General features: G+C 42.3%; 1 protein-coding gene across 1 annotated transcript in view; it reads right to left on the bottom strand.

Moving 5' to 3' along the window:
• NSUN3 (NOP2/Sun RNA methyltransferase 3) overlaps positions 1 to 22,905 on the bottom strand; it is a 57,691-nt gene that overhangs the window by 30,957 nt on the left and 3,829 nt on the right. The window contains exons 3-4 of the mRNA XM_012930193.3: positions 9,566 to 9,909; positions 832 to 986 (exon numbers count right to left, since the gene is read on the bottom strand). Of these exons, the coding sequence (XP_012785647.3) occupies positions 832 to 986; positions 9,566 to 9,909 (499 nt within the window). The remainder of the gene's footprint in view (positions 1 to 831; positions 987 to 9,565; positions 9,910 to 22,905) is intronic.

The raw sequence follows: 22,905 nt of genomic DNA, 5'->3' as shown, positions 1-22,905 counted from the left end.
GGATAGGTAGGGCATAGGAGGACTAGCATTTACTTACACCTACTAATTAGTTTTGATATTCTTGATGAATATAAAAAAATCCTTTATAGAGATTACCCATCTAGGACATCACCAAATGAGTATTTGTGAATTCTGAGCATTTATTTCAACAGCTAATACTTAAATTGGTTGACTGAAATGAGTTTTTAAAAAATTTAATATTCTAGGGCCCAACGGCGTGGCCTAGCGGCTAAAGTCCTTGCCTTGAACGCCCCGGGATCCCATATGGGCGCCAGTTCCAATCCCGGCAGCTCCACTTCCCATCCAGCTCCCTGCTTGTGGCCTGGGAAAGCAGTGGAGGACCGCCCAAAGCTTTGGGACCCTGCACCTGCGTGGGAGACCTGGAAGAGGTTCCTGGTTCCTGGCATCGGATTGGCGCGCACTGACCCGTTGCGGCTCACTTGGGGAGTGAAACATCGGACGGAAGATCTTCCTCTCTGTCTCTCCTCCTCTCTGTATATCCGGCTTTCCAATAATAATAAGTCTTAAAAAAAATTTAGTATTCCGATGTGAAATGTTACTGAATTGTACTAACCCCAATAACATCCAATGTTTCAGAGTTACCTTTCTGTTACCTGGAAATTACAAAACATTCTGTAATTCCTAATCCAACTGGCATTGCTTCTTTGGAACCATGCTTAAAATCCAATAACTGCCTCTATGGTCACTTTTTCAGAATTTCCCAGAGTACTGAGAAACAGTGTCAGGGCATGTCTGGCAGCAAACAGAAATCAACAGCAAAGCAACATAATTTCCCATCAATGATTGTGCGTCATGATACAATAAAAGTACCTTGTCAAACCTCTCAGGCTGAGCTTCTCCTATGTCTCTGCCATCCAACGCAGACACTTTAATTGCATTTATCACGGGCTGCGGGATGAAAGATTCTAATGTCTGCTTTAGCCATCTCAATCTCAGATTATCATATTCATTACAATGAAGATAACCTAAATATAACGAATGAGAAAGTGTTCAGTGAAGGCAATAGAACTGTTAAATTTCTACTTTGCAGGAAATAAATTTCAGAAGGAAGTAAATTCATCATAATTGTAAAAAAATAGAACTCAGGGGTAGGTGTTGTGATTATCTTTTATTTTTAAAAAATATATAGATAGATATATTTACATACTGTAGAAAACATTTCAACAGTTATGCCTACATGGCCTCGCATAAGTTCTCACATCTACTCAACCAAGTTTAATTTGAGGGGTGTAAGCCAGCAGAGAAGTATGGATTTTTCCAGATACTCAATACTGCCAACACCTCAGATATAGTTCTCATCCAGAAGCACATGCTCAAAGAGTAATTAATATGTTAAATACACAAGGAGTTTTTAAAAAGTTCATACTGTTGTATCCAAATCAGCTACAGACAAGAGCAGCACTTCCAGTGGAAATTTTAAACAACTGCAATTGACATCTTAAAGCATTTCTTTTCAGAATGGCAATGGAAATGAAGCATACCTTTACCAAAATGTTCCTGAAGACAAAGCATAATCAAAACAATGGCTACCAGGAGGTGGATGTGACTCAACCAAAGCACACACAGACTGGCCAGAAGCGAGTTCATGCTTGCTGAACTTCTCAAAGCCCAATGAATGATGACATCTGCTTATTCTAAGTGTGCTTGGAGTAAGCATGCGAAAGTGCTGGAAGCATGAGCTCATACTTTTTAACTCCACAAAATATTACCATTGTCTTCTACAAGGCTGAAGACATGAAGTTTTCCTTGCAGTCTGGAAAGGACATCCTGATATCTTACATGTAGAGGGTAGCATATTGCAGTCCTGGATTTATGTAAGTTAACCTCCTATTAGATGCCCTGCTCGGGTAGGCCTCTGGGTATGTCTTTTATTTCTACATTTTTATGAAGCAGTATAACCAACTTGAAACTTTGCATGGTACACATACATTGTCAAGTCACTCAATCTACGCTCCAAGTTTCTATTATCTTGTAGATTTTGAGAGACAGAGAGAGGTACAAACACAGCTTTTTCATTTGGTAGTTCAGTTTCCACATGTCCTCAACAGCCAGGGCTGGGGCAGGACAAACCCAAATCCCAACTCAACCAAGGTATCGCCCAAGGATAAAAGATCCAACGATTTGAGCCATCATGTGCTGCCGGCCAGGATGTGCACGATCTGAAAGCTGGAATCAGAAGTGCAGCCAGGACTCAGACTCAAGCACTCTGATATGAATGTGGGTGCTACAAACGGCAACCGCACCACTGCGCCCAATGCCCGCCACCTAATGTTTAGAAAGACGTGCTAAAGTCGGTCAAAGGTTTCAGCACCAAAAAGAAAGATTAATGTTATTTCCTGCACCTTCAGCTATTTTCTTCATATCCTGCACCTCTACATCTTTCTTTTTTCTTTCTCTATTGTATCAAATGTTCTCTTTTAATAAGTATATATTTAAAATATTAAGATACAGACAAAAATAAGTACATCTGATTATACCATAGTTCCTTCATGCTTTAAATAAAAAAATGTGTAGACTCTCGTATCCTCTCTTTCTAATCTTTTTTTTTTTTTCAAGAGGTATTCTTTTTTTTTTAAGATTTTTTTCTTTTCTTTTCTTTTTTTTTTTTTTTGAAAGTGGGTAATACCATTGTTTCCACACCAATATCATTTTTCCCTGTATTTGGGGTGAGGGAAAAAAACAAAGGGAAAAGCCCCACCCAACCTCTCACCCATCCCAGATCCCCAATGGGAGGCGCGCTCTGAGGGTCCTGCTCATACAGTTTTGATAGTTCATCAGTTCTGGATTGCTGCCAGTCTCTCAGTTCCAATCCCAATGAACCCTATTCAGAGTCCACTGGCTGACAGTCTCTTCATGGTTGGGGTTCTGAGATCAGCAGTTCATCTTTCATCCAATGCCTTGTGCATAGCATGTATACGACTCACTTTAGCAAGCGGCATAAAATGTTTTTTGGTTTTTTTGGTTTTTTTTTTTAAAGATTTATTGATTTTATTACAGCCAGATATACACAGAGGAGGAGAGACAGAGAGGAAGATCTTCCATCCGATGATTCACTCCCCAAGTGAGCCGCAACGGGCCTATGCGGGCCGATCCGAAACTGGGAACCTGGAACCTCTTCCGGGTCTCCCACGCGGGTGCAGGGTCCCAATGCATTGGGCCGTCCTCAACTGCTTTCCCAGGCCACAAGCAGGGAGCTGGATGGGAAGTGGAGCTGCCGGGATTAGAACCGGCGGCCATATGGGATCCCGGGGCTTTCAAGGCGAGGACTTTAGCCGCTAGGCCACGCCGCTGGGCCCAAGCGGCATAAAATGTTAACAATTATTTTAAAATATTAAATATTTAAATAACTAGAGCTGAAAATCATGGCAACACTAAACTATGCATTGGCAAAATTCTCAACTTAGCATTTTAAAATAGTCACAGTTGAAACACAACTACATGCTTTATTATTGTTTTGCTTAAAGGTTTATTTTACTGAAATGAAGTTAGGCTGTTTAAACACATCAAGACTTAAAATGCACAATGCCAAGTTGCGTAAATGAGGAGAATTCAAAGAGTTTATGGGAATTTTGATTTATCTTGTAGTTCCACCTATGAACTTTCTGCAGCTCCAGTGATTTTGTGTGTGTGTGTGTGTGTGTGTGTGTGTGTGTGTGTGAGAGAGAGAGAGAGAGAGAGAGAGAGAGAGAGAGAGAGAGAGAGAGAGAGAGAGAGACTGAAGAGTCCAGTTCTTTAGAATTCCTGGTTTACAAGGCACTTGTTTTGGATGATGCATAGTACTAGCCACTGCAAACACAAAGATAACTGAGAGTTTGTCCTGAGTATCTCTGAGAAACAGTAGAATAGAACCAACAGCTCTACAGTGAAATCCTTTTCAGACTGCAGCTGACTCTAACTTGACACAATTTAGTTAACTTCTCACAGTCCACTACCTTTTTTTTTAATGAAGACAAAAAATAATCACTTTGCGCTTTTCCAGAATTAAATGACAATGACGCACATATGTTTCAGTAATCCAACTGTTTCCTCAGAGTCCTAGGATTTCAGAAAGACTTGTACGTGAAGATACAACACAAGACATTAGAAGTAGAGATAACTAAAAAAAATCTTGAAAATCATAGATGCATGTGATGTGATTAACACTGCTTTTATAAACACAAAGTATTCCAAACTATTATTTTTATCATTACTACACAGAAAACACACCCAATACAGACCAGTTTAGACAAGGCATTCCACAGAGGTTGATTCATGAGGTAAAACTTGAAGGAGTTAGTGGGGAATAAAGGAAGAAAAAAGTAGAACATGCAAATCCCTGGAGATGGAAACAGTTACGGGACAGGGCAAAAGCCACTCACACACAAAAAGCACACTGTCTAATCTTCTCAACTATCAAAGGCTATACAGACCTTAAAAATTATTAGACAGCCAAGAGAATCTCATGCAGGAAGAGACATAACTTTCAGCAAGAAAGCTGACTCAATCACACTTTCCAGCTGGGTCTGCCTGCACTACTCACTCTATTTAGAAAAAGAAACGTGGGACTAGCACAGTGATGCATTGGGTTGAGTTGCTGACATGTTGGTATTCCATTTTGCAGTGCCAGTTCGAGTTCCGGCAACTTTGAACTCAGCTTCCAGAAAATGTGCGAGAGAATGTGGCAGGAAAGACCACAAGGACTTGGGCCCCTTCCACCCACAAGGGAAACCCGAATGGGGTTCTGGGATGCTGGATTAGGTTTAGTCCAGCCAAGACCACTGTAGCCATATGAGAGGTAAGCTGGTGGATGGAAATCCTTTTCTCTCACTTTATCACTCTGCCTTTCATATAGATAAAATAAATCTGGGGGTAAAAAGAACCAAACTTACTGGCCATTTTCTGTCTAAACAAAGACATTACAGAGTACAGGCTGAGAAAAAAAAAAATGTCAGTGTTATCACTGAGCTAGGAAACCAGCTGGACTGTCAGAAAAGTAGACTAATTTTTTAAAATCATCCTAAACATGAGATTTTTAATCATCTAAAGCTCTGACCTTCTTGGCCCAGAATAAAGCCCAGTTCTAATCCGAAGAAATCTGGTGTTAAAATGCACTTAGAGCAGCCATCACATTAAGTTTGCTTATAAAAGCTTTGATTAGCATTGCTTCTACATTCCAAATTCAAGCACTGTAGCTAACCTAATTTGAAATTTAAGCATCAGCATGAAGACATCTGTACTTCTTAGCAAACCATTATCATTAGTCCTACTTAGACAAAAAGCTACTTTCCTTGGAACATGCCTGTGGTTCACTGCCCTTGATGTATGAATAGGAAGATTTCTTCCCCACTTTAAACTCCCGGAATTTATCAGTTTGTCTTTGGGTTCCTCATCAAATTAACGTCCCTATCATAAATATGTAAAATATTTATAGCCTACTAATAAAGATAATTTAAAATTAGAATGTCCTCTCTTCAAGAAAGTATCCTAATTTGACATTCCTTTTCCATCTTTTATAATACTAAAACTTCTAAATCAAGAACTAATGGATATAAACCTTACAACAACCAATATAATGAGGAAGTAAAAACAAACACGAGCTCCTATTTATAATACATGAGCCCATAGAACTTCAGCTGAATATACAAAAATAACAAGGTAACCTTATAACATAATCTAGTTTGCTGTGATTTCTTACACTTCAATAATAGAGTTTTTAGCAGAGACTATAATATACAATATATTTCTTCTATGTGGTGACAACCACAAATGGATTTGCATGTCTCATTAAAATTTATGTGAATGGCCAACAAACTCATGGAAGAAAATGTTCAAGATCACTAACCCAGCAGGGAAATGCAAATAAAACAACAATGGTATTTCAACTCACGCCTGTAAGAATGGCTATCATCTACAACTCAAAAAGCGATAAATGCTGGCGAAGATATGAGAGGAAAGACAGCATGGAAAGCCCTCAGAAATCTGAAAATCTGAAAACCCAGGCTTCTCGCTCCCAGAATTAACCCAAAGGAAATGAAATCAGCATATGAAAGAGGTATCTGTATTTCCAGGTCAGAAGAGCTAAGACATAGAATCAATGTATCCATCAATGTATAACTGGATAAAGAAACAACAGATGACTGGAATATGCAAACATGTTATATATATACAAAGGAATATTACTCGGCTATATTAAAGAATGCAAAAATCTGTCTTTTGCAACAAAATTGATGTAACTGGAAACCATTGGGCTTACAAAAACAAACCAGTCACAAATGACAAATATCACCTCTGATTAGTGATAACTACTATACAAACTACAATAAAATGCAATATATATATATGCACATATGTATATTCACACACACACATATTCACACATGTCAGCAAAACTGACATTTTGGGATCTGATTATTGTTCAGAGTCCTTAGCTATAATCTTGAGGAATTCTCTGAAAATTTCTTCAACAAGAAATATTCTCAAAGAAATGAAAAATTATCAACCTTCAAATTGCAGTATGTACACCTACCTTACAGATACATAAAGATTTTCTAAGGATAAAAAGGGTAGGGTAGTTTCAGGCCACCTGCTTCCTAAAAGAGGTACCAAGTGAGGCTTCTCCTTTCCCACAGCACTTCACCAACTCTACAAATGAAAATCAAGCAACCAGCCATACAAAACATTGGTAAGGCAAGTTATGACAAAGTGGACAGACCTCCAGAACATCGAATAAAGGCTAGTTAGCACACAGGCCAAGAAAGTGAATGATCCAGTGCTGGCACGGTGGTGTAGCAAGCTAAGCCTCAGCCTGGGGTCCCAGCATTCAATGCGGGTATCAACCCAAGTCTCAGTTGCTGCACTTCCTACCCATCTTCCTCATAATGGCCAAAGACACCAGAAGAGAATGACTCAAGTGTTTGGGCCCCCACACCTACATGGGAGACCCAGATGAAGCTCCTGGCTCCAATGCAGCCATTTGGGCTGTGAACCAGAAGATGGGAGATTGTTCTGTCACTTTCCTTCTTTCTCTCTAACTTCGCCTTTCAAACAAATCAATCTTAAAAACAAAGCCCTAAATCCAAAAGAATGTGAGTAAGTCTATCCACTAGGCAAGGTTGCTGTTTACACTTAAAATGGTTTCAAATTCTTTCCATTTCCCCACATTGAAAAATGGAATGAAAATACTTAATATTGACATAATGCTTAATGAAAGTCCATATATGATATGGGGTTATAATTCAGAAAATTAAATAAAGAATGAAACTATTACAACACAGTCCTCTCTGTTTACATCTGCTTATCTGTGTGAACAACAGAGTTTGTATCTTCAAAGTTATCAAACAAAACTCAGAATCAACGACTTATTTAGCAATAACTGATATTTTCAGAGAGAAACATGAAACAGATTTAAAATGAGGGGAGTGGACTGGCATTTAGCATAGCAATTAAAATGTCATTTGGAACACTACTTCCCTTGTCAGAGTGGTTGGTTTGATCTGCTGTCCCTATTTCCAATTCAGCTTCCTGCTGACGCACACTCTGGAAAGCAGCCATGCTCTCTCCATACGTGGGCTGCTGTTGATGTGGATGCCTGGCAAACATTCCAGGCGAGACAAAAAGCAGAGGCCACCCTGTGCACATGCCAGGCTGTACATGGAGACATGGAAGACCTGACCCCAGAGGCTGATATTTTGTTGTCCCTTGGAATGTTGCCTACTTCTTTTCTTCCCACATGAGAGCTACTAATCTACCTTTGCTTAGAACTGTTACCGGCTACTCTGACCTTGTGGAAACTCAGCTAATCTGTGCTCTGTGCACCTGCTTTTCCATCATTTGCACTACGTTTCTATAAAAGCATAAAATCTCTCACTTTTTCTGTTTCGGCACGCCATCCTGTCAGATGATGGTCACCCTGCTACAATAATAAACATTCAGTTCTACACGATCTTTCATGTTCTCTGTTAATCCATCGCTGACACCCTGCGCCCACGTGAGGAACCAGGATGGAGTTCCTGACTTCTGTCTTCCGTCTGACCCAGATTTGGCTGCTGTTGCCACTTGGGGAATGAACCAGCTGATGGAAGACCTGCCTCTTTCTTTCTCTCTCTCAATCTAGTCCTTGTAAGTAAATGTATTTTTAAAAAATTGTTTATACATTGCATATCATTTTTGTAGTACTAATAATTTTAATAATAAATCATTACAAAAGAACTTAGTGCATTATCCAAATACTATTCTCTGGAGCACTCAAAATGTGGCCAGTCCAAATTGAAATGTATTTTCAATCTAAAAGAGTTTTCAAGACTTCTCAGAAAAAAAGGAATTTCAACTCATTATTAAGTTTTAATTACATATTGAAACAATATTTTCAATATACTGGGTCATAATGCATCATTCAGCTTCACCTTGGTTTGTAATGTACTATTCAACAATCTTAAATATGTACTTCATATTATATTTCTACTGGACATAACTGATTTAGAAATATGTGGTTCAGGCCTGGCATGATGGCTCAGTGACTATATCCTCATCCTGTAAGTCCCATATGGATGCCAGTTCATGTCCCAGCTGTTTCACTTCCCACCAAGCTTTCTGCTTATAGCTTGGAAAGGCAGTAGAGGATGGTCCAAGGCCTTGGGACTGCACCTGCATGCTGCATAGGAAATCTGAAAGAAGCTCCTGGCTTCAGATCAGTCCAGTTCCAGCTGTTGTGGCCATCTGGGGAGTGAACTAGTGGATAGAAGATCTTTCTCTCTAGTTCTCCTTCTCTGTGTGGATCGGATATACCTTTCCAATAAAAATAAATCTTAAAAAGAAGAAAAAGGAAAGAAAGAAGGAAGGAAGGAAAGAAAGAAAAAAGGGAGGGAGATAGAAAGGAAGGAAGAAAGAAAGGGAGAAAGAAAAAAGAGAGAGAGAAAGAAGAAAAGAAAAAAGAGAAAAAGTAAAAAGGAGGAAAGTTGTGGTTCAGGGTTACAAAAGCAAATGGCGGTAAGTGTTTTGCTAATGTGAGCCTTGTGTTGCCAAGCAGCATACTGAACCATTTGGGGTAGCAGCATCCCAATTACAGTGTCGGTTCAAGTCCTGGCAGCTGTAGGTTTGGGAATATGCCATCTAAGAGGGAGACCCAGATGTCATTCAGGGTTCCTGGCTCAGTCTGGCACAACTCCAGACATGGGAACCATTGGGGAAGTACCCCAATGGATAGAAGATCTTTCTCTCTCCGTATGTCACTTTGCCTTTTTGTTCTGTTGTAGAGAAGTATGGCCAGAATATAAGATTTTCACATACGAAACTAAATAACAAAATTTTAAGATCTCTCTTATGGGCTTATCAGCATTTATATTATTAGACAGATTCGTGTTTAAAAAATCCAATTTTGTTTCCAATTACCTAGTAGAATCAAGCAGCTTGAACAAGATGTTAGTTATACTTACTGATTTCTTCATTCTTCTCCATAGGCTCATGATTCTCAGGCTTCCTACATTTGCAAAGTCAATCTTTATTTCCTCACCAATACTTTGTAAGGTGATTTATAACATATGGACATTTAAAGGCTAAAACACACTACCTGGATAAGCACACTGTAGTAGCGCCACTGATTTCCCGCCAGGAGCAGCACACAAATCCAGAACCTTCTCCCCATCCTGTACTTCCAGAGCCAGTACTGGGAGAAGAGAAGCAGCATTTAAAAGATAGTATTTTTTCAGATTTCCAATTTGATGTCTTTCTGAAGGCATCCGGTCTGGAGTTCTGCTAAGGTAACACTTCATTGATTTAGGAGAATAGGGAAAAGATCCTTCAAAGAGCTTGTGATAGCCTTTCAAATGTAAATCCTTTTCCAGTTCAAAAGGGTAATTGAATCTGTTGAGCAGGACAGCATATTGCCAGCATGAGGGAGATATTAGGATATCCCTAGAAATGCAAAAAAGAGACAGGAATATTTATATAAACACATCAATACAGCTTTGTGTTACTGAATTAATGCAGTCCTAGTTTAACACTCCACACATCCATGATATTGAAAAACAGGATCAATGTTCCTGACTTTACCATTTTACATCATGAGGCTCTGATATAACTCAACCCAGCACTGTTATGATCCTGTCTTTCTTTCAAAAGTTTGCTATTTTATTCACTGTAGCTTTTTAAAATTTACTTTTAATCACTAAAATATTGCAGTATGATTACTGAATTTTCTTCAGTTCTGCAGAGAAGGGGTGCCTCACCACATCAGCCTCGTTTCTCCCTGCAGAACAGTTTGCCACAACATGTTACCTGAGTTTATATAACTCTTCATCTGCCAAAATGGATTCTTCTCTATCACTCTTTGTGCAGAAGAATTTCTAGATTACAGGCAAAATTTAAAAGCAGCAACTTTTAAAGATTTATTTATTTTTATTTGAAAGGAGGACTTTACAGAGAGAAGGAGCCATCTGCTGGTTCACTCCTGAAATGGCACAATGGCCAGAGCTGAGCTGATCTAACGCTGAGAGTCAGGTGCATCTTCGGGGTCCCCCGCGTGGTGGCAGAGGCCCAAGGACTTGGTCCATGTTCTGCTGCTTTCTCAGACCATAAACAGAAAGCTGGATGGGAAGTGCAGCAGCCAGGACAGGAAATGACACCCATAAGGGATGCTGGCATCACAAGGTATCCCATTGCACCAGCCTCACAGCAACTTTTTTTTTTTTTTTTTTTAAGGAAAATCTACTCTTTTTGAAAGGCAGAATTACAGGGAAATACAAAGGTCTTCTATCTGTTGGCTCATACCCCAAATGAGCCAGTCCAAAGCCAGGAACCAGTAGCTTCTTTTGGGTCTCCCATTTAGGTGCAAAGACCAAAGAACGTGGGTCATTTTCCACTGCTTTTTCCAGGTACATCAGTAGGGATCTGGATCAGAAGTGAAGCAGCCAGAACTTGAATCAGTACCCCACATGAGATGCCAGTTGCAAGCAGCGGCTTTACTTTCTATACAACACTGGATCCCAAATCAACAATTAACGTTGGAGGGAAAAGTATTACCAAAAGAGGGTGTTTGAAAGAACTGGTGATAATGTTTTCCTCTGATGAGGATATGAAATGTTTTCCGCAGTGAATTCTACAGTAATGGAGTTATGGAGTTAATGAGGCATTGAGTGCTCAGATGCTGCACATGCAAGGATGACTTAAAAATCATACACAGACGGTTCAGACTTCGCCTCCTACAGCTGTACTTGCCTAAATTTGTATTCAGTCCTACAGTTAGATCTCTTGACAATCACAAGCTCACATCAACTGACAGATGATGCAGCAGGAAATATTTAATTTATTTCCTAGCTGACCTTTCTAGCTGAGTTATTCAGGAGCCTCATTAACCATGGTCAATTAAATAAATTCCAGCTGCTACTCACCCTGGAGTTGCCTATGTGAGGAATGGCTGGATTGAAGTGTAACACCTGCGACTGTAGGTATGCTGTGTGAATTTCAATTTAGGGTGAACATGTGGGACTGCTTTCTCTTTTCAACGCCTCTCAGATGGACTGTGTCACAGGCACCTGGTTTTCCGGATTCGGCTATTTTTAGGATGAAAATAAAGGGACTCAGAAATTTTAATGTACATAAAAGCCTAAAAAAAAAAACTGGGCCATGCAGTTTTTGAAACAGGTCCTAGGTAGAACCAGCTGTTCACATTTCTAAGTGTTTCAGCCACATCAAAACTGCTGGTTCCCAGGGGTACCCTTTAGGAACTCCTTCAAAAATAAAAGGAAGAATGAAAAAAAAAATAAAAATAAAAATAAAAAATAAAAGGAAGATCTGTGAATACTAGTGTTGCAAAGCTTTAGGCAGAATATCCTAATGTTATTTGCTAAGTAGGGCAAAATGTATCCAGTGTTGTGAGTCATGAGTAAGAGAGGAATGCTCAGAAACATTTATACACACTGCAGTGGATTGGTTTACATAAGATGCCTACCGCCTAGCTAATAAAGGGCAGAACACATTGTTAGGACTTGCTAGATCATTGGGATCAAAGAGTTAATTTTTAAACCTGATAAGATGGGGAACAAACAGTTAACCTCAAATCTGATAATTTGGGAGCCAGCACGGAGGAGCTCAATAGACATCCTTCACCTGCAAGTGCTGGTATCCCATATAGGTACCAATGGGTTTGTGTCTCAACTGTTCCACTTCTGATCCAGCTCCCTGCTAATGGCCTGGGAAACCTGTGGAGGATGGCTCAAGCCCTTGGGAACCTGCAACCACTCAGTAGAGTTGGAGGAGGCTCTTGGCTCCTAGCTTTGGATCAGCTGAGCTCCGGTCATTGCAGCCATTTGGGCAGATGGAACATCTTTCTTGCTGTCTATCCTTTTCTCTGTAAATCTGCTTTTCAAAAAACAATAAATCTTTAAAAAAAAAAAACAACTGACAATTTTAATGCAAGATACTCAGTTGGGCCAGAACCAACTGACGCAAGTGCCTCTCCCTGGGGAAATCAAACCAAGAAGTTCATATATTGTAAATTGGGGGCCTTCCACTAATTCAAACTCTTCACAGTGGACCTCAGTCTCTGCAAATCTATGTGCCCCCTGACCCCAACAAAGAGCATGAACAGGCTTGTGGGGAGCGGGGTGCCAGAGCCTCCCCCAGGAATAGGAAGGCCTGTCGCAAGATGGCGGCTGGTCGAGGGCCAGGAGGTGGGGTTGGTCCTGCCAGTAGGTAAACAGGAAGTCACGGGGATAGGCTGAGGCCCTTGATGAGATTATGCCATTGCTGCTGGCCTATCAGGTAGCACCAAGTGGACCTACAGGGAGAAGTGATTGGTGGAGAACAGGGAGAAAAGCAGTGGAGAAGGATATAAAGGCAGCCTCTTTTTTGCAGTAAGACCTATGGGGGGAGAAAAGCAGTGAAGAAGGCTATACAGGCAGCCGCTTTTTGCAATAAGACCTATGGGGGAAAAAAGCAGCAGAGAAGGGTATGAAGGCAGCCGCTTTTTGCAGTAAGACCTACGGGGGAGAAAAGCAGTGGAGAAGGGTATAAAAGCAGCCACTTTTTGTAATAAGGGGTCCAGTTGCAGTTCCTGTTTTCCCAGACCCTCAAGAGTATGCCTCGTATGTAGTGTCGTTGCAGGTCAGCAGCACAGGCTGCTGCCCATTGCCCAGGGAGCTGAATGTCTTCTCAAACCCCTGATTGCTGTCCCAGCATGCTTCTTAACTTAACACCCTTTTCTGCCATTAACTCTCCTATTCTGTTTACAATAAAACTCTGTTGCCTCAGCTAGTTACCTCTTCGCCTTACTAAGCCATAAAGCCTGGAGAATCTAACACACTTTGTATCAGTTATTAGACGTTTATACTCTTCTAAAGTCTTGATTTTATGATAAGGGATAGACATAGGATAGGATAAAGATAGAGTTGTTTTGATTTTAGGATAGGGTCAACATTGTCTTTCCCTTAACAGAATGGATAGAATGAGGAGGTAGCAGTTGGATGTCCCAAGAACTTCCATCTTCCTGGTGAAGACAATTCAGGGCTGGAAAGGGAATCAGAAGGACAGGCTGTGTATGGGAGAATGTAACTATTAACAAGGCAGGAATTACTGACAGGAGCTTTGGAATAAACAGCCAAATATTAAGTCGGTTGCAGGTCCAATAACAGGAAGTTTTTGTAGCCCTCATTGTCGGTGTAGTTTTTTGAAACATACTGTGAGAACACTGTTGGCTTGATCTTACCATGGGTAAGACCCAGCAGCACATTCTGCATGAGCTAGTGTTGCTAAACTTGATGTGCTGAGATCCTCTACATAGAATCACCATGGAAGTGACAAGTGCCAACAAAGACTGATAGAAATGTCTCACTGTGGCCAAAAAAGTAACCCAAATCAAAGAGAGATAGTGGTTTTTAGTGTTGGATGTTCTTAGTCAAAGAACAGTCAGCCTCATTAGGTTGGCATTTAAAAAGGGAAGTGGATGGAAAAGACTGGATCATAGGAAGAGGCAAGAAGCAGAGAACGGACATGAACTTTAGAACTAATTGGTCAACTAAAGATAATTTGTTAAATATTCATGGATAGAGGTATAGTAACCCCAACTAGGACTACAGAAATATTAAAAGCATTAAATTTGCAGAGGATTAATATCTTTAACTGAAGATGAATGTCTCACCATTTATTCCTATTTCTTTCAGGCTTCTTAATAAAGGTTATACCTAATGTGTATTTCCTTTCAAGCAATTTTTTAAGAGGATTTTTCATTAAGAATACTTTAATTTTGCATAGTATGCAATGTGTTGGATTTTAAAGAATGAGTAGCAGAAAATGAGGACACATGCCCCTGGACAAAGGCAACAGCACATGTACAGGCACACAGGTATAAAGACAACTATGGTTGTGTGAGGAATTAACTGCCCAACGTGACTGAGGGCAGTAGATTATACAGACTACGTATAATATGCTAAGGTTTCTGCATATTAAAGTGATGAGAAGCCACTGAAAAGACTTTGGGGTGGGAAAGTTAAATCATATTTTAAAAATTGAGACAAATATACAGAAATAACTTACCAAAACAAAAGGCCTTAATTAGAATACATAAAATTGCTGCACATAGCCTCTACTAAGCTCTTTGAATGTCTTGCAAAAATTCCTTGAACCTTCACAAGTCTCCCTCTGCTTGGGATGACCTTTCCTTTCTTGCCTTCCTGCTCTCCCTTCAAGGGGCTACAACTCACCAAGGAAGCCTTTCTACCTAAAACCCAATCGACAGGAGCCACTTTCTTCTGACACTATTCATGCAAATTATTGATCGATGTTTACAATGTGCATTTTGCATGCTTACCTCCAAGAACCATTACATCACCTTGAAAGCCAATCATGACCCCCATTTTAGAGGTAAGAACTTGAGGTTTCCACTGATTTACCAACTTACCCAAGCCCCATCACTGAACCAGACATGTGATTCAAAAGCAAGCTGGTTTACAAATGTAATAGCAGTGACTCCCAAAGTGTGAAGCCCTGGGACTGTAGAGTACTAGTTGTACACATGGGCAGGAACGGAGAATTTCCATTCCAACCCTCTCGTAGTGCCTGTGCCCCTGAGCTCCCTTTAGCAAGCCCATCGACGCTAACAACAAGAAAAACTTGTCATATGTTGCCCACTGGACCCCTGTGACAGGTCCAATGCTTATGCTGAGGCTTCCTAGCTCTGAGAAAGCAAACCGGGTGTGTGTTAGTGTCTCAACCTCCGCTGCACCAACTCGCCACTGACTTCCATTGTCCCTCCACATCCACACAAACACCTCTGCAATCTCCCCTGGTAAGCTGTATCCCGGGGATAGAACGGGTGGGGTTACTCAAGTTCAAAGTCGGATCAGTGAGCAAATAGCCCTTTAAGTAGCACATAATGAAGAACAAGACTCAAGACAGTGGCAAGTATCACACTGCAGACTTCCTCCCAAGACTCATGATTATGCAGTCTGAAGCTGCTCCATTTACTGCTTCTAAAGTCCAAAGAAAGGCAAAGTGTAGCAGCAGAGGACACAGTTGGGATCCATAAAATCATTGACCTGAAAATATGACAGAGAATCCATTCACACTCTGGAAAAAAAGTGTATCTGAAGATACAGTTTAGGTGCATATTAAAATTTTGTCATATATTTAAGGTTGCTATTTCTGGTACACTGTAAAAATCAAAAACTTAAAATGCAAATTATACCACTTTTTAAAATTTCCCTGTGAAACCCAAATATTGGAATGATTCTGATATTCCTATCAATTTAAAAATTCACTAGTGGGGTATTTGGTCTTGGTAAGAGGATATTTGGGAATCCTGCATATTGGAAAGCCCCCCTGGGTTGGCTCCCAATCCTAGTTTCTTATCAGTGTGCACCCTGGGAGGCAGCAGGCCGTGCCTCAGGCAGCTGAGTCCTTGATATTCATGTGAGAATCTGAGAGGAAGATTCTGGCTTTTAGCTTCTGCATGGCCCAAAGTCAACTACTGGGAGAATCTGAGGAGCAAGGCAGTTCACGAGGGATCTGTGCCTCCCATTCTCTGCCTTTCTAGTAATCTTTAAAAACTCATAAATGATTCTTTCTAATAGGTAGAAAATGACTAATTATCTCTCTACCTTCACTCTACCTGATGTAATTTCATCCTAATACAGCTTTATAGCTGAAATCTTTAAAGGAGTAGCAGCTTATATTTTTACATCTACTAATTTGAACGGCAGACAGAAACAGTGATTTCAAGTCCTTGACTCAAACCCAGGCACTAGGACGGGAGATGCAGATGTTGCAAGAATTTTTTTTTAAAGATTTATTTTTTTATTGGAAAGACAGATATACAGAGAGTAGGAAAGATTTTCCACCTGCTGATTCATGCCCCAAGTGGCTGCAACCTCCAGAGCTGAGCAGATCCGAAGCCAGGAGACAGGAGTTTCCTTCGGGTCTCCCACGCGGGTGCAGGGTCCCAAGGCTTTGGGCCGTCCTCCACTGCTTTCCCAGGCCACAAGCAGGGAGATGGATGGGAGGTGGAGCTGCCAGGATCAGAACTGGCACTCATATGGGATCCCTTCAGTCTAAGGCTAGACTATTGCACTGAGCCGCAAGAAATTTCTTAGCCATTGCATCAAATACTTGCCCCCATTTTTTCTTTTAAATTATTATATTTTGGTGGGCTCCAGGATGGGGTGTCCTGCTCGGATCCCGACTCCAGCCACCATGTGCAAGTGGTGAGCTGTCCCCGGGCCTGCCTGGAATCGGGGGCTGCTTCCTTTCGGGGTGAGTACACCGAGGGGGGAAGTCTCCATGACTGGGTAGGTCTGGGGCCCACCCACCGCCCTCATTGGGCGGTGAATGGGATTGGGGAGGGGCGCAACCTTGGGCCTGAGGATTTAAACTTCCAGCAGCCGGGAGGCTATTGGTGGGCCCCAGGAAGGGGTATCCTGCTCGGATCCCGACTTCAGCCACCACATGCATGTGGTGAGCTGTCCCCGGACAGCCACTGCGCCATTTGGCGCCAGGCTCCGCCTGCTGGCCAACCAGCCAGGGAGCTCTGGGGTATTGGTTGTCTGAATCGCTGCTTAGGTAGCTCCAGGTTGATCCCACTGTGCTTCTGGCATCTGACTCAATCCTAAACATTCCCAATGGCAGTAACTCTTCCTTTGAAGAACTTGTAATCACATAACAATGCTGAGCAGTGAACACCAGTTCATGCAAAAGCTAAGGCTCGGGGCTTGTCCAGCAGGATATCCTTTTACCTGACATAATGATGGATCAGGAGACTGGTCACATTAGGCAGGGCCATAACATTAAGTAGCACTTGAGAACCATATCCAGTGGTATTTCTGTGTGGGATGTGTGGGCCACACCCTGTGGAAAGTCAAGCCCCACTGGTAAGCCCAAGAGTTTGGGTGGTTTTGGATTAAGCTAGGTGTGACCAAGGAGCCTGACATCAATCACAGGTAAAGGAATCCGCAGCAGTCTGGACGTGTCAAGGCAGCAGCACCCGAATGTGCATTCTGAATAGGGTGTGGGGTGGGCCGGGCTGCAACATTCACCAGCTCATATATGGCCAAATGGAAGGCCAGACTACGCCGGGCACTGGCCTAAAACCCATTGGCATGTATGAGAACTGGGTTTGGGAGTGGATCAAGTGGAGGAACTTGGGAAACTCTCCTGGGGAGTCACAGTTCCCGCTGGTAAACATGTGGTCCAGACCTGGGGGTTGGACAAGCTGGGCAAAGTAGCTCCAACAGTTGGCTAATGTGTAAATTGGTAATGGAACGGGATGTACAGGGCAGGACTAAGCAAACCTTAGCCTACAAGCGAAACTAGAAGCCAGGATGGAGCTAGGCTCTTGACCCTAATGGTTTACGTGAGTCAAGGACGCTAAGCCACAGTGTCTAAGGCAGAGGCCAGGACAAGTGAGGGACTGAGCCAAGCTGAGTCAGAGCAGCCACTGGCATGCACGTGATCTACTGCTGGGAACAGGCCCAGTAGAGGAGCTAAGGGGACACCCTAACTGGGTTGAGGTTCCCACCAAGGAGCGCGTGGGCTGGAATGGGGGCTGCTTTCTAACTAGGAAACAGATGTAGTCTCCTGTGGCACAAGTGTGGACTGGGATTGGATGCACCAGGCCAGTTCAGACCCCAACACGTCTGGTGTTCTGGAGAACCAGGATGGATGTGGGACTGATTTGGCTATGTCTCAACCCCCTACTGAGCCATGTGTGAGCTGTATGTGGGTATGGACGAGTCATGGCTGGGCTGAAACATCCAACAACAAGAACCAGAATGGGGTGAAAGCCAGCCAAGAAAAGCCACTATTCCTGCTAGGACAGGAGGTGAACTGAGTAGGGCTGGCTCATGGACCCCCTGGTATGTGCAAAATCTGGCATTGGGAGGGGTTCTGATGGAGGAGCCTGGGCAACTCCTCTGGCAGGATACAATCCCTGCAAGTAAGCACAAGAAGCATGATAGGCAACAGCCAAAAATAGGCTATGGAAAGTTTCCCACTGGCATACATTTGGCATGGGTCGGGGTCAGACCAGGCTGAATCAGTGCATGTCATCCATCCACTAGCAAATCCGGACACCAGAACAGAGTGTGGATCGAGCCAGGTTTGGTCACGACAAAACCCAGTGCACAATATGGAATGCCAGGGTGAGGTTGCCTGTCCTGGATGTGACCGCAGCACCCAACCAGCATGTGTGAGAACCAGGAAGGGAGGGGGCAGAGCCGGCAGGGGGAATAAGGAAGGGTCCCCTTGCCAGACAGCTACTCCCACTGGAGAGCGTGGGCCGGGATGGGGCAAACCAGATTAAGCAGGGCTACAACACCTGTGGGCCTCGTGGACTAGATCAGGGAAAAGCCAGGCTGAGCTCATTATTCCTACTGGTGCAAGCACAAATTAGAGTGGGTGAGGGTTGTTTGGGCTTAGCCACAGCATCAGCTGGCAGAAGCTGGCACTGGGGGCTAATTCTGTCAAGTCAAAACACAGAACCACCTGAAGAGTGCATAATCCTGGAGTCAGAGAGACCTGGGAGGGAAATAGTGGGCTCCTCCCTCTTGGGTTACCACTCCCACGGGAGGGCACGAAAACTAGCACAGGGGCTGGGATGGCTAGACAGAGAGGCACTCAACAACATCCGTGAGGGCTGGATAGTTGAGCTGGTTAGATGGAACTAAGCTTTAATACCCATTGACAAGTACGAGAGAGAAATGGGATGTGGCACAGACTGGACTAGTCTGCTACACATACTGGCAAACCAGGGTAGGGGGCGGGCCTGGTGGGGGTTATTGTGGGTTGCTCTGACTAGGCTGCAGCTCCCACTGGTTTATGTGAGGGCCAAGTATGTGCTGGGCAGAACCAGGCTGGACTGCAACACCCATTGGTTTCAGTGGAAGTCGGGACTGAAAACAGAACCAACCCAGCAATTGCAACCACCAGCTGATCGTGGAGATGGACTGTGCCAGGCCCTGTGCTTGCTAGAACATACAAGAATCTGGTCTGGGAATACCTCAAAGTTTCTTTGGTGATCTCCCCAATCGAAATGCCGGACTCAGAACCCTAGCCAAGAAAAGACAGAAGAAAGAACAAATCAATCAACCCCCTCAGCTATATGTTGGCAGTGAAATACTGGGCAAATACAGACTCTATTAATCAGTGGATTCTTCAACGACCTCACTGAGCTGGGAGTGGCGAAAATGGCAGTGATTCATAAATGGTGAACTATTAAAACCACTTGAGCAAGTATCTCAGAGCATGCCCCACATCCGGGACTTGGGGAGGGTGGGAAACTGGGTGGGGTTTCTCCCTCAATATCCCCCTTTACCTCAGATACAAGAAGGAAACAATATGGACATAATAGTATTATCCACTTCCCTATAGTCCCTGAACCTTTTTACCATAATTAACTATGTAAAGATTGTCAACAATATAATTTAAAAAAATGTCTTGCATTGTTTATACAGAGCATTTCCCACAGAAGGAATAGTATGTTGTATTTGATTAGAACTTCATGTGGCATGAAGTCAGAATTTTGGAAAGTCATATTAACTACTTAGCTCTGCTCATGGTTCTTGTGTTGCTTCTGCAACGCCTGTTTTGTTACTACAACACCTAGTCTGAATCTGCATTTAAGAAGATTCCACATAGAGCTGCATGCATCTGATAATTCAATGGTCTGATATTTTTCATGAAAAAAATTGTTTTGTTACATTCCTTTCATTTCTGTATAGAATTACTCTATATAATGATATAAAAAATGATCAAAAAATTATTATATTTTTCTGCATGTATGCATAAGCACGCACATGCATTCCCCCTCCCACACACCCCCGTGGACTTAAGTCTTTAAGGTTAAAAGAGTAATTTTTGTGCAGGTTGGTGAGAGGGTGAAAGGGAGGATGGAAGGTAAAGTTTCTGAGCCTATGGAACTGAATCACGAAACATAAAAATTAAAGAGTTGGGGGTGAACCAGGGCAGGCGGGGGTCTGCCGGCTTCCTCCTCGGCCCCACACGGGCACCAGTTCATGCCCTGGCAGCCCCGCTTCCCATCCAGCTCCCTGCTTGTGGCTGGGAAAGCAGTCGAGGACGGCTCAAAACGCCTTGGGACCTTGTACCTGTGCGGGAGACCCAGAGGAGGAGGCTCCTGGCATCTGACTGGTATCACTGCAGCCACTCACTTGTGGAGTGATCCAGTGGATGGATGATCTTTCTCTTTTTCTCTCCTTTTGTGACTCTGAATTTCCATTAAAAATAAATCTTAAAAAATATATATACACAGTCCAGGTGTAAATATTTTTGTTGTCTGTCTTCTATAATGTAAACATGTTTTCAAAGTTCATAATGATTCCCAGTTAATCCCCCTGAGGACAGGAGACATATACACCATAGTCCATCTTATCCTCAGTGCCCAGTTATAAACATAATACAAATGGAGAATAAACAGCCGACTGCCCCAAGTCTTAAGGGACAAGTTTTAGAATCCTCTCTTATGCTAGGACTGTTTACAAATTAGTTAATTATGACAATACTATATTCAAGAATTATAGCAGTGAATGGACAAAGTAAATGGAAATAACAAAGGATAGAACTAATTAAGGCATGAGGGAAGCCTTCATGAAAGATAGCATAATAATGCTAACACATGTCAAGAACTTACTATATGTTAAATAATGATACATGTAATCTTATATTCCCAAATGACAGTATTAAGTAGAGACTACTTTTTCCCATTTAACAGAAGAGGGCAGTGAAGTGCACAGATTCTAAGTAACTTACCTAGGTCCTAAGTTACAACATGAAGGCAGAATTTGAACATAAACTCCTAATCACTGTACAGTAAGAAAAGGAACAAAAGAAAAGAGCGTCATGGAGAAGGAACAGCATGAAACAGCCTCCAGCTGGCTAACATCTCTGGTCTAGACGTAATGCTGCAGTCATAGAAGCAGCTGATTGTTCCCCAGGGCTGACATAAGCAACATGGTAGCACTCAGGAAGCAGCAGGACTGGCGGGTAAGACACATCCTCAAGGCTCTTCCAATGTTAAGTTGTGTATGCTTCAGCAAGTTACTTCATCTCCTGGTACCTCAGCTTTCCTATCAGCAAATGGAACTAATACTTATTGCAGAGACTTCTGCAAAGGACTGCTAATTGAGGTGTCACTGGAACATTGCCAGGCACAATGAAAGTGGTTGTCAACAAAATTAAGCACTTACGTAGTAAAATTCCTAGACCGCAGCAGAAGCAGTGCATCAGGGGAAAAAAAAGGCCTAACTACATATTATCAGGAAAGGAAATGGAGACCTAAATCAATATACGTGAGCAGCAATAGCATTTGGTAGGTATTCAGAGCTTGATGAGGGCAGGTGGTAATGTACAGTAGCAGATAGCCAGGGAATCCCCAAGATCATCCACATTCCAATATCAACCATGAGTTAAGGGTCCCCAAGACGACCTTCAGGCTTAATTATCTACTGGCTGGAAACACAGAACACACTGACAACTGTCATACCAAGTTATAGTTAGGATTTATTACAAGATAAGCATAGATTATAATCTGTCATGGGAAAACACTCACATTACACAGTCACATAAGCTTAGTGCATTAAACTTCCACTTGCTGTTGCAGCATAATCATGGACAAAATTAGTTTTTCTCAGCAAGGACGTGTGGCAATATGCATGAGAGTTTTGCCAACCATGGACACGCACCAAATCCTTGGCGTTTCTGTGGAGGTGTGTTTGGATACACATGATGGATTGTCCATGCTTTGGTTATAAATCTCTAGTCTAAGGGTTGAGCCAGTAATCTGTAGTCCACAGCTTTCAACATGAATCCTAGTAGGACTATTACCTGAGGTCCCAGGTAAACAAAAGCGCCCTTATCAGGAAAAAGTAGATCACCTCCAAGCAGCTGAGAGTAAATGCTAGACCTATTCTAAAGTAAGGCTCATTCTTTATCACTAACATAGTGAAAGTGTAGATAAGAAAGAAGGAAGCTTTCAAATGAAGTAAAATACGCGAAATAGGAAAGGTAACACAGGTTTGAAAATGGGACATATTATTATGCTATTAAATTTGCTAGCATGACCAACTTGTAAGAAGGGAACTGAATCCTGGGCAGGATGATACAGCTTGAGATGACAGCACATTCACGGAATTCTGGAGTCATTATCTGAGAATACGCAAACAACAGGGAGAGCAGAAACTGAAATACTAAATGCCAATCATGAAGACTGCTTTGAGAGTAACGCAGCAAGAAAGGGTATTATTGAACAACAAAACGAGGAGCCCGCATTGTGGTACAGGGGGATGAACAAGTGCATGTGATGCTGACATCCCAAACCAGGATGGAAGCCCCTGCACTCACACGGGAAACTGGGCAGGGATTCTGCTCTCCTGGTTTGGGCTCCACTGTGACCATCTGGGGAGTGAACCA

Source organism: Ochotona princeps, chromosome 3, assembly GCF_030435755.1.
Source record: "Ochotona princeps isolate mOchPri1 chromosome 3, mOchPri1.hap1, whole genome shotgun sequence".
NCBI classification, from domain to species: domain Eukaryota; kingdom Metazoa; phylum Chordata; class Mammalia; order Lagomorpha; family Ochotonidae; genus Ochotona; species Ochotona princeps.
The sequence above is the reverse complement of the archived record's forward strand: the minus strand, read 5'-3'. Positions and strand labels throughout refer to the sequence as shown.